The sequence below is a fragment of the Medicago sativa genome, chromosome 3 (assembly GCF_051527215.1).
Source record: "Medicago sativa cultivar Bolivia chromosome 3, Bolivia_mono, whole genome shotgun sequence".
In the NCBI taxonomy this organism is placed as follows: domain Eukaryota; kingdom Viridiplantae; phylum Streptophyta; class Magnoliopsida; order Fabales; family Fabaceae; genus Medicago; species Medicago sativa.
The window spans coordinates 92547577-92561042 of NC_140751.1; the positions used below are offsets into that span (position 1 = coordinate 92547577).

The 13466-nt window shown below is 31.7% G+C and overlaps 1 protein-coding gene across 1 annotated transcript; it reads right to left on the reverse strand.

The window, feature by feature from the left end:
* Positions 1 to 5689: 5689 nt before the first annotated feature.
* Positions 5690 to 7811, reverse strand: LOC146942006 (Protein kinase superfamily protein). Its single transcript, XM_085755975.1, has one exon. It carries the CDS (start codon positions 7515 to 7517, stop codon positions 5934 to 5936), a length of 1584 nt encoding a protein of 527 aa, XP_085612101.1. The 5' UTR covers positions 7518 to 7811; the 3' UTR covers positions 5690 to 5933.
* Between the last annotated feature and the right edge of the window lie 5655 nt (positions 7812 to 13466).

Below are 13466 nucleotides of genomic sequence, written 5' to 3' on the forward strand. Positions count from 1 at the left end.
TGAAACCCTTTTCTTCCATTTTCTCGTGTTTTCCCTCATAAATTCCAATTCTTTCGTTTCAAAACTCACACTCCCTACTTTTAGCTTTAGTTAGTTCACACCATGCTTTGTAAAACAGTTATGTTCTACTTCCATACACTTTTTAGCTCTAGGACTAATTGGACTAACCAAGTGTAACTAACTTCAAACTCCACTAACTAACTTGTAACTAATTATTAACTCACCCTAATTAACACACTAGATCCTAAGAATCTTAACAGTGTTAACTTGATTTCAGTTAGTTCACTTCACTCTTAAAAATTCAGATTATTCTTTGTCCTATACTGATGAACGCTTTCTTGCTTCAAAACAAACATTAAGTGAAGGTGATTGGTACTAAATTCTAGTTGCATTAGTTCAACATGAAGAGTTTAGTTTTCCTTGTACTTCTATAAACTATTATATGGCCAACCAATGAGCATTATAGACTTGGTCACTTGTCTGATCATACTCAAAATTGTTACTAATAAATTTACCTTTCACTTTACGTGCAAAATTTCAATCTCATTCTTGTCAAATTTGAACTATTCCAAAATTTTAAAAGTTACCTTTTATCTCTCATAAAAATCACGTCAATTTCCTTTTGATGATGATTCACTGTGTGACATTAATTGGGATCCTTTCTTTGAGGCTACTCATGATGCAAAGAATTTTTTACTTACCATTGTGGATGATCCCTCAAGGTACAGATAGGTACATTTGATGCAAAATAAGTCTGAAGCACTATTGGTCTTACAAACCAAATTTGTAAAGACTCGATTTAGTAAGTAAATCAAAATAATCAGGACAGATAATGCTAAAGAACTTGCAACACGACGGAACAACCCATCAGTTTTCATGTCTCTACAAGCCTCAACAAAATTCAGTAGTAAAAAGGAAGCACCAACATCTCAATGTTGCATGGTCCTTATTACACCAGTACAAGGAAAACTGATGATACTGAAGGGCTTCATTTCCATGGATTCAAATCTTCACCTCAATACCACTGAAGACTCCTCTCTCCAATGTCACCATGTATGAAGGCTCATGTACCATTTCAAGACTAGATATCACATTTGTTGTGAACAAACTAAGTCAGTTCATGACCTCTCCTAGAACTCGTCAGTGCTACAATGTCTTCACTCTTCAAGGTTCCCTGTCAACTCCTCTTTCAAGTTGAATGTTTATGTTGATGCAAGTCGGGATTCTTGCCAAAATAATCCGAACACCGCCTATGTTAAAACTAAATTTCACATTTTTTTACAAGAAGGATCCGAAGCATGTGAGTTTTCGGATTACAAAATTTGAAGAAAAAAAATAACCACTTTGGATTTTAGAATACGAACGTTACATGCTTCGAACTCTTTTTGTGTCAAAAAATCATGAGCAAAAAGGTGAAATTTAATTTTGACACAGAGAATGGTCGGATTATATAATCCGAAATACTTTGAAAAAACAATTAACCATAGTTGAACTATGGCTAAAACGATATTTTTCACTTTGAAAATAAGAGGAAAACCTCGTTTCACATTATAAAATCCGAAGATAATTTTAAAATTTTGAAGGGCACATGAGAAAAAAATAGTTTACTTTATAATTGAATTTAAAAAAATCTCTTATATGTGACGATTGTAAAATATTAAAAGAATGTGGAAATAATATTCATTAAACAATTTTTAACATTAAATAAAAAACCAAGACAACAAAGATACAATTAAGAACATATTCAGTTTAAACACAATGTAATATTGAAAGAGCAGATTTTGTTAGATAGTGTGTCGCTTTTAGGCACATGTATAACATGCATAAAATATCTATAAAAAGTAGAAAAAAATAGTTTGCAATCATCCAAAATAGAACCTAAGTAAGATTGAGTTTGTTGTTGGTGACTAAGAGCTTTGATTCAAAAGTTTGAAAGATAAATTTTATAAATATTTTAAAAATAATAATTTAAAAGAATGTGAAAAAATTCCATTTTAAAGTTCGTTTTAAACCTCATATTATGTTTGGTTGACCCTGACCGATACATCAATACCCACCCGGCTTATCCCTTACAAGATTACTACAAAAGTTTTTAAGAGGGAAATTTATTTAATCTTATACTACCTCCGTCCCTAATTATAGGACCCTTTTGAAAAAATAACGGGAATTAAGATAGTGGATATTTGTATTAAATATGTTTGTAATTACTATTGTTTTTACAATTTTATCCTTTAAGAGAGAGAGTTGGTTTATGTTTTCAACATGTTATTTATTGCTGATGGAAGAAAAAGATGTATAATAAATAGGGGCATGTATGTAAAGAAATAATTAATGTAGTTGGAAATAGCAAAGGGGTCTTATAAAAAGGGACACAATTTTTTCTCAAAAGGGTCTTATAATTAGGGACGGAGGTAGTATTGTTAAAGTTAGAGTTTGTCTCTCACACTCCACCCCTATTCACCACATAAAACTAGACACTACCCATGTTTTTTGCCCATATTGTAATTTGGGCTCCATCCTTGCTACCTCTCATACATATAAAATGATAAAAGTTTAAATGCATTTTCTGTCCTCTTATTTTCAAAAAAATTGAAGTTTTAGTTCTCCCTAATTTTATGCTCCACTCAAGGTCTCAACATTAATATGATATTAAAGTCTATCCCTTCAAGTCACCCATCAATTTACCCATGGATCGAGCCTAAGAATGTTGATTGTGAGGCGTATTAGCAACAATATAAACCCTACATTCAAAAGAGATAGTATCAAAAATTGTTTATAAATAGTGATATCCTTACCTTACACGCCAAATTTATAGGATTAAGTTAGCCTTGTGAGTTGTAATAGGTTGATATTTGGTTCGACTTTTGTGAGAAAATAAATCTAAACCAATTAAAAATAGTTAGTTTGACTTTGTTTAGGTTCCGCAAAACAGGGGATGAAGGGTATGTGGGAAGGGTATCAACACCTCATCCACACCAAACTTTGAATTTAGTGAAAGCTCACAACCACACCAGTTCAAAACGATGTTTTCCTGTCAAAGTTGGTAGGGTTTTTAAGGTATTTGTGAGTTCATATTATATAGGGTTAATTATGTTTCTAGTCCCTATAAAATAGCGACCTTGTAAGTTTAGTCCTTACTTAATTTTAATAGCATTTTTAGTCCTTAATTTTGTTTTTTTGCCCTGAGTATTAGTCCCTACTCAATTCAAATTTGTTTAATTTATGCTTAAACTCTTAAATTTTTGAATAATTTTTTGCAGACATATTTAGAACATTACTAAAAGTTCCTCCGCAAAAAATTATCGCAAAATTTGATTTCTACATCCAGATTTTATTACTTTTTATCTTTAACTTTTGTTGTTTTAAAAAATTCATATTTAATTCATTTCATGTCTGAAAATTCTAAATTTTAGTAAACGAACCTTTCATAGTGTTCTAATCTTGTCTCAAAAAAATCGTTCAAAAATTTAAGAGTTTAAGGATAATTAATCAAACTTTGTTTTAGCAGGGACTAAAATTATAAGTAATTTTTTTTTATAGGGACTAAAAATGCTATTAAAATTAAGTAAGGACTAAACTTACAAGGTCGCTATTTTATAGGGACTAGAAACATAATTAACCCTATTATATATAGGCCAAATATAGATGAGTTATACTCAATACTAACAAGAGAAGTGTTATTAACACCCTCTTTTCAACTATCTCTTTAACACTCACTCTTCTATGAAGTGAAATTAATTTGAATCCTACACTTTGGAAATATGTCTCGCATAAAGTGGCGGAATCCACATGAATTTCACCCTATTCGATAGTAAATGTTGAAAAAAAGAGTGTTCTTAGCACTACACATACTAATGTTGGATGTGTTCCTATCTATATAAGTTACCTGCAAAATTATTCAAGCATCGAGTCCAATAACATTGGATGAGTGTATCAACAAAAATCTAAACCCTGCACTGAAAATAATAATCATAAAGTGTGAAATTGATCATATTCCACTTCATATTCAATAAAACCCCAAAAAAAATAACTCATCCAAAAACCACAAAAATAATATTGAGATCGAAAATATCAATCCACAGTCTCATTTCTCTTTCATGATATTGAATCCCTCCAATATATTCTAAATCAACCTCAGAAACATCAATCCCTTGAATCTTCTCTCAATCAAATCGCTCCTTGGAGATTTGAGGTTGATTTGTTGATGTGTGAGTTTAACGAAAGTCTCTTTGTTCTAATCGAGGAGTAATTCGTTCAAATCTTGTAATGATTTGATTAGATGTGATAAACATGCTTCATAATTTCCCCAAATAAACAAACTTTTAATTCTGATCTTTTCCCCTTCGTCCCTTTTAAAAATTTGGTTCCATTTTATTTTGCTCATTTTCAACAAATGTGGAGGTTTGGTGGGTTGTGGTTGTGTGACAGCAAGAGTTTAATGGGTTTGGCGAGGAAGATGAGTTTTAGGGATGATATGTATTTTTATTATTTTTTTACGTAAAAAGGATAACAATGTTGACATCTTATAACATAAAAGATCAAAGTAAAAATAAAAATAAAAAGTTAAAGTTAAAGTGTTATTTGAAATTTCTTAAAAAAATGTGTTATTTGAAATTAAATTAAATTATGACAAGTGTAAATTTTTATATATCTGAACTTATCCAAAATTTGATTCGATGGTTATCTACTATATCGTCACTCAAATAACTTGGATCATGCTACAAATATTGGTATTGAGTTTAAGGGGAGTGTGAAGATAGATAAACCCGAGCATGGGACATTCTTCACCTTTATTTTTGCAATCCCGAACTTTTACTTAGTTTTTTTTAGGGGACTTTTACTCTTACTTTGTCTTCTCTTTAAGTTTTTTTTTTTTTTTTGAGCAAGTCTTCTCTTTAAGTTAATATATTATAATATGGCTTTTTTTGAACGAGAAGAATATGGAATTTTTTTTACATCGTATAATATTTACATTTATTTTGAATCTCTCAGTTTTTCAGTGACTGTGCTATTTAATTTTCATTGCATTCCCTTCAAAATCATATATATTTTGAGAAGTGTTAAAAAATAATTTTTTGGGGTTAAAAATGGTTGACGATTGCATTATGACCCGCGGGTGTCACTCCCTCTATCAACTAATATTTGATTTTTTTATATAAAATTGATATTTGAAAATATTCATTGAAACAAATCGAACATTTTATATACTAACATTTGTCTTTGTATATTAATAAAAAAATACTTAATGGTACGTCATTTGAATAATACACATGATTAAATTGTGACATACATTTACGAATAGATAGTGTTCTTTATAATTCTTAGTAATAATTCCTTGCATTCTTTGGACCACTTTTCACAAGAGTGAATAACCAGTGCTCTCTATTATGAAAAAACAAAGACATTTTTTTTAGGGAACTTTCCCATGGTGGGAAAGGAATCACCCTTCCCATGTGAAATGGCACCATTGTATAGAAATAGTTAATACAATAAATACTCTAAAATGGATTTTATATCTAAAACGGAAGGAGTATAAGGTTAGAATAGACGAGAAAGTGAATAATGTCCATATGCAAAATTCTGGCCTAGTTCCTTTCGGCTTCTTCTTAGAAGACAAATATACTTGGGTTTTCAAGCCACGACAAACTCTATGTAAAGACATGTACTAATAATAACTACTATAACGATCTGATAATTTATCTTTTGTTGCTTTTCATAAGATTCATTCAAAATTCGTAAAATACATTTTATTAATAAACAACAAAAAATGCTTCTTCCATTTTTAGGAGATTGTGATTGACAGTGTAAAGAATGATAATGCCAAACTATTGCAGAAAAACAAAACCCCCCAAAAATCTAGCTCTCTATTTTGCAGGGGTTGACTACCCTCAACTGTTTAACACAGAAATCATCCAATTATCTTTGATTAATGGTTATTCTGATTCCCAACCATGCTTACTAACCAAAGGTTTTTCTAGCATCTTCTTTTCCAATTTCTTATTATCTCTGATCACCAACTTCCACATTGCTATCATTGTCTCATCCTCACCCAAACTAGGACTTTGCAAGACTCCCATTGACTTTGACTTTTTCAACTTCATTACACTCGCTTTCTCTGTAACCATTTGAATCCCACTCATTCTACTGCAACTACTAACAAACCCAGAAGAAGATCCAACGGTTTTAGATCTCGATACTTTCTTCGACGGCTTAGATCTCGCTCCTTTCTTCGAAGGTTTACTCTCATACTCTACACTCGCCACACTTGACACTTTACTCTTCCTTCTACTGCTCCCACTCTTAACAATCTTCATAACATTCTCGCTCTTATTATCATCTTCATCATCATCCCAATCATAATAATTATTATTACGATAATCATAATCATAATCATTATCATAATCTTCACATCTCATCAACGGTTGAGCGTTCTCCACACGCGTCACGCGCCGTCTCAAACTACACCAAAGCGGCGACGAATGAAACCTCTTCCTAGCCAATTTCAAACACTCAACAACCTCCACCATCCCCGGCCGTTTCTCCGCCGTCGATCTAACACATCTCGCCGCAATCACTGCAATCTGCCGCAACATGACCAAATCCGACGGTGCACCAATTCTCCGATCACAGATCCCGACGAAATCACCTCTTCTAATCAACGGCACCGCCCAATCAACCACCGAAGGAGGACTATAATTAACATCAATCGCATTTCTTCCACTGATAATCTCCAACAACAAGATCCCAAAACTGAACACATCACTCTTCGCGCTAAGATCCTCCGGTGCAAGATAGCAAGGATCAAGATACCCTAACGTACCCGCCGGTGGTGTACACTTTACACGAACGTCTTCTACGTGTCCTCTTAGCGCTAAACCGAAATCACCGAGTCTCGCTTTGAAATCTTGATCGATCAAAACGTTGGAGGATTTAATATCGCGGTGAATAACCGGAGGATTTGAACCGTGTAAGGTTCGAACCGCTTTTGCTACTTGTAATGCGAACCGGAAACGTCTGGTCCAACCGGGTGGTTTAGATGAAGAGTGTAATAAATCATGAAGTGAACCGTTTGGCATGTATTCAACGACAATTAATTTATTGCCGTTTGGGTCGGTGCAGTATCCTATGAGATTTACGAGACGAGGACTTGGAACTTGTGAAAGAATCTCGATCTCGTTTTCTGCTGGACTTGTACAATTACCACAACCGGTGCAATTGTTGTTGCCATTGATGTGACTATGTTTGATTTTTGTAGTTAACTTTGTTGTTTTAACGGCGACAACGATATTATTGTTGTCGCCGTTTAACTTTGCTTTGTAAACTCTGCCATGGCTACCTTTGCCAAGGTAGCTTTCGGCAGAGAAACTATTAGTGGCGGTGACGAGGTCGGTGTAAAGAAACTCTTTGATAGTGTGTGTACGGTTTGTTGTTAGTGTTTTGTTTCTTTTTTTGAGATCCCAATAGTGTGGATCGCAGGTAGCAATTGCAGACTCTGCATTGCAAAAAAGATAACCCATGAGAATATAAGGTTGTTTGTGTTATTGAGTTGGGTTTTGTAATTGTAAGAGAAAGAAAATACTAGTAGATGGTTGAATTGAAATTGAAATGAAAAGAGTGGGAGTAGAGAAAGAAAAGAAGGAATATGGGGTGAGAAAACCCATAACTATAAAGAAAGAAAAGTGAGTTGAATATCAACTTTAAAGAACAAAAAGTCGTAAATGATTCGTAGCTTTGTAGGAAGATAAAATTGTGTTGTAAGAGTGAATGCATTCCAAGCTTGTACGCACAATCTTTTTTATTTTTTCTTTATTCTTTTCTTTTTTGTTCCCTTTTTCTTTATCTTTCATGATGTGCTTGCTTTCAAATTTAATTTACTGCATGCAAAGTCGTGCACCACATTCACAGTTGCCAAAACAATTGGCGTACCATTGCAGTTGGCAATTTTTCAAAATTTAATATTTTATGAGAAACACTTGTGTGGACCATGATCAAGAATTTTGGTTTGGTCACACACACAAGTTTTTCTTCTTCTCTCTCTTCTCTTCTCTCTTCTACATGTGCTCTCTCTTCTCTCTTCTCTCTCTTCTCTCTTTGTGTGTGACCAAACCAAAATTCTTGGTCTTGGTCCACACAAGATTTTCTCATATTTTATTTGGTACATGTTTCTTGCACCAAACTTTTGCATGAAATTGAAAATTGAAATTAATGTGATTCATAGGGTGGACATGGCTAACATGCGGTCCATAGTGAACTGTATCCATTTGCTTAATTAATTTATCAGTTTTCTGAGCAAATTTCTTTTTTATCAGTCTATCTTCGATTTGTTCTAAAAAATATCATTATTTATCAGTCTATTATTTAGTCTACAAATCATACAAATATCATAGTCTCTAAAATATACTCAATCTATATATCAAGATAGTTACGATTGAAGTCTGACGTGAATAGTTGGTTCATTTTTACATTGTAAATTATGAGATATTGAGTTTGTTTCCTAGCGATTAAAAATAATCCATTTAGTTGATATTACTTTTTAAATGAATAGCTAAGGAGTTTGGATTCAAGCATCGGACCTTACATATACAATGCAATGTTCATATCAACGTGTTATGTTTACGAAGACATTTAATTGGTTCTTTAGTTACTTTGAAAATAAGATATAAAATGATATATAATTTTGAAATTAATTTGATGAGTTGAAGAACCAAGATAATTAAGGGATTATATTATAGGTTTACTCTTAATTTTAATATTGTTGCTAAACCCTTTAAACACTTCAAACTTGTATTTAGAATGTGTTGTTTTTTGCTTCTATAATTTTTTTTTCCTTTCTAATTGAATTCCTTTTCATTCCTTCAAAGAACCCTAAGATCGCTAACTCCATCAAAGAATCTCTGAACAAATATGACGAAGGTGACGCCGTAAACTGTGAAACAGAACCTAAACCCTAAGTCCTTTGATTTTGTTATCTAAATGTGTTAGGAGGTGGCATTTAGGATGGGTAAGGGAAAGAGTTTCCCACTATGGGAAAACTTTTTTTAACCATTGGATTAAAGGAGGAGTACTGATTGTATCATGGTCTACCAATATTGTATTTTTTCTCTTTCTCTTTAAACGTTTTCTTCAACCTCCATCACTGTTCTCTTCCACTTCTTTGCCTTTTTTCATAAACCCTTAACACAATCACTTCATATTTTCTATACAACAAACTTGGTAAAAATCTCATTGTGACAAAAAAAATCATAATCATAATAATAAAAGAAGTTTTAACTCATTATCGAAAAGAATAATAAAAATTCTAAAATCTTATGAAAAGGAAATTGTTTGTCTGTTGTTTGCAAAGTTATACAGTTAATTTGTTTTGAGTGTGTTAATTAAAGGAGAGATTGATGCGTATCGTGACTTTCCAGAAGAAGGTTACGGCGAAATTTGATTGATTACGGCGTTTGCGACGGAGATGGGTGGATTCGTCGGAGGGAGGGGAGAGAGGAAGAGACGGTGGCCGAAGTAGAGGTCGGAAGTCGTGTGTGCGTTTAAAGGAGGACAGGGAAGGTGAGAAATATTGCAGTGTGAAATTTCAGATCTGAACAAATCAATATCCATGGAGGTTGAAGTCATTGGTGGTGGTGGATTCATGGTAGTCCGATGGTGGATGAAGAAAATGGTGAAAGAGAAAAAATATAATGTGGTCAGACCATGATAAAATCAATACTCTTCTTTAATCAAATGGTCAAAAAAAGTTTTCCCATAGTGGGAAATTCTTTCCCTTACCCACCCTAAATGCCACCGTGTTAGGATTCCAATATTGTGTTGCCTATTACTTGATCATCCAAATAAAGGTTAGGTAGAGATAAAGAGAATGGAGATAATGTGTAAAATATGTTGAAGGAAGGACACAATCTAGATCTAATGACACAATTTCATATCAATTATAGGGTGCATACACCGTTGGAGAAAAATATAAGGGAGGGAAAGGTTTTAGTTTATAGGTTTACTCTTACGACCTATTATTAGATTTATGTATTTTTTTAGAATACAATATTTCTGTTTTAGTATATCACAAGTCTACAATCAGCTCAAAAAATTAATATATTAAACTTTTTGAGTAATAAATTAACACAATTTCCAATACATAATTTCTATTAGTGAAATTTTTAATATATGTCCTAAAAACATAAGTTAGTATTTCCCTTCTTTAAAATATGGATATGGATAAATACATCACAACTTAATTGGCCGTAATCCTTCTAATATTTGAAAATTTATTTGTAGCCAATGACTGAAGAGCCCTGATGGGTGGGATACATTCTCTATCATCTTAATATAATTTTGGACAGAGTACTTTTTAACATGACGATAATTTAATATCTTTGTTTCACTTTTTCCTAAAAAAAAAATATCTTTGTTTCACTTTCACATTTTTTTACCAGTGCATTGCAGAATGATAATAATTGAATCAATATTGGTTTGCTGACAACTTCGCTTTCGGTATTTTGTATCCTTCAGTACACGAATTTTATATCTTATGTTTTTGAGATGATAAAATATTTTGATAATTAACTTTTTTTTTTATATATAAATAGTTACTATTCGTGAAAACCTTACCATGTGTAATTAATGACACATGTTAACATAATCATTTTTTAGAAGGAGATAGTAAAACAGAATGGGAAAAGATATGTATAGCGAAAGGTTTTTTTAAGAAATTACCCCGAGAAATATTAATTGCTACATATGTCCCACTATCCGTATGAATGCCACAAAATCAGGAATTAAAGTGTGAACAAACTTGTGTTAAAATACAACTTCCTGAGGTTCTCGTACAATTGCCTTTCGCTTGATATAACATCCCTCAAACAGAATATAGCTCTTTTGGACTTGCCAAGGCTCAAAATTGATGAAGCAAACCAACGAACGAATGGTCCAAACACAATTGTTGAACCAACGAACCCTCCAATAGCTAGCTTGGGATTTTGTATTCTATATGACGCGTAACGGATGACTAAAGTTTATCATTGATGAAGCGTCGTCTCTAATAGCCTCCCATCAAGTCTCCAACAACTTCATAACCACGTCTATAAAAGGCATCATTCATCACAAATGCATAGTAAAAAAACTTTTGTTCTTTCAACACCTCTCACACATATATCACTAACAATAAGACATCATTTTTTTTTTATTTAAACATTAACGTTAGGATTTGATGGAAGGAAAAATGAGTGAAAGAATAATGCCACGCTGATGCGATCATTCAACACCGTACGAACTCAACAAACATAATCATTGTAGTACGGACAGAGAGCTAAGACAGAGTAACAGACCATACAACAAAGCATGGTTATGGAGAGTTAAGAATCTATAGCAACAAATTAAGTAAATCATTAAAGAACATCTGCCATATCTTTTTATCAGCATTAAAACTATGTATGGACAATTGGACATATGGTTATGGAGAAAACTATACAACTGTAACCATAAGCAACATACTAATTTTATCAAAAGAAAAGTAACAGATACCGTTTTGTTAAAAGAAACAGAAGAATTAGTATAATTTAAATAAGGGAAATGTTAATGAGTGCTCCCGAGGCACTCTTTAAGCACCTTTAATAATAAATTTTTATTAAAATTCGTGTAATCAATGCATTGAAATTTGTAACATTTGACTTTTTTTGAAGAATATTTACTAAATTTAGGATCTTTAAAGAGTGTCCCCTGAGCACTCGTTAACAAACCATTTAAATAAGGGAAATGTTAACTTGTGCCCTTGAGGCATAAGTTAAGAAGGCAAATGTAGAAAGTTTTTCTTGGAACTTGTGCATTCAATGTCTTAAAAGTTACAAAAGTTATACTTTTAATATAAAATTTATTTTAAATTTCCTTTTTAAGCTCCTTAACTTGTGCCCTTAGGACACAAGTTAACATGACCCTTTAAATAAAGTTGGTTTGACAGTTGAAAGCGTGAAGGACATCATGGTCCAAATAATTCTTTTTTGGTGACAGTACCTGAACTGCCACAAAATGAGTATTGACAAATGTCAAAGGATGACATGCTTAGATAACATCTATTTGGCTTTAATCTAAACACTCTAAAACTTGGGGCTACTACTATGTGTTGGATTAATTGTTTTTACGCATTATATGTTGGAAATGGGAAATGGAACTTTCCTACTCTATTTGCTGTATATTTTGAGGGATTGAAAGTTGAAAATTACCTTTGAAAATCAATTTCAATGGTATATGGTCATATATTCTACATAATGTTTGAAATCACCTTTTACTATGGAGGTTGTTTTAAATTTACTCTAACATCAAAAGTACTAACGGAAAACGGTATCTAATGTAGCTTCATTAGATAAACACGTTAATTAAATTTTTCTTTCCCTCCAAAAAAAATTAATGAAATGTAGTATTCGATGTTTATAATGTAGATCAACTATTCGAAAATCTAAAAAAAAAAAAATTTGCTTATAACAATCAACATACGTTTTCCCACAACTAAAAGACAACTAGGATACATTGAAATTTATCAAGGGACAAACTAATCAAATTGTTCGGTTTCTAACTCCCAACAATTTTATTTAGAGATATGTTATTTGAAAAATAATTTTTTGTACAACTTATGAGACAATTAATATACAAAGAAATGTAGATATTTCCTTTTAAAAAAATGTAAATATTAGTATCATAATTAATTTATTTTGTCAAACCAACTTTATTTAAATTATAGTAATTCTTCTATTTATGTTAACAAATAATTGTACATATATCATTTCTCTTAACTGTAAGTTAAATGAAGTAATTTTATTTTGTCAAAAAAAGTTTCTAAAACAATTAATTTATTTCTCCTTAAAATAGAGGTATACACAATGGTACCCATGTCACGTTTTCATATTTTTTTTTGGTTTAAAATAAATTTAGATTTTAAACAAATTTTACATAGAGAACTCGACCAAACTCTAAAAGACCTAAAATAGAACCTCTCAACTAAATCACGAAAATTAAGATTTTTTTTTTTGTAATATGTTATTCATTAACAATTTGTATTGTTTTTCCAAATTCATTATGTAAGAGAAAAATAATTTATCCTATAATCACAATATCTATTGTTAGTTAAAAATAGATATTGTAGTAATACCGAATATATCTATTGCTAGTTAAAAGAAAAATATTGAAATAATACAAAATAATTTGATTAAAAAATAATTAAGAGTTAAACGTTAATGTTAAAATTAAATCATACAAAAGTACTTTTTTTTTTACAAAAATCATATAAAAGCACTTGAAAAGTCTAAACTCGTATATTTAGAAATGGTGGTAGCATACATGTCTTAGAAAAAAACCGGATTGTCAGCTTGCGCTGGATTGCTTAGAGACTCTTACAGTGTACTTATTCTGAGTTTTTATCGTTATCTTGGTTGCAATAAATTTCAAGTGTTGAGATGTGAAGTCTAATACATGCTATGCGT

Coding starts and splice junctions, on each gene's coding strand:
- LOC146942006 (XM_085755975.1), bottom strand. CDS start 7,517: ATGGGTTATCTTTTTTGCAATGCAGAGTCTGCAATTGCTACCTGCGAT.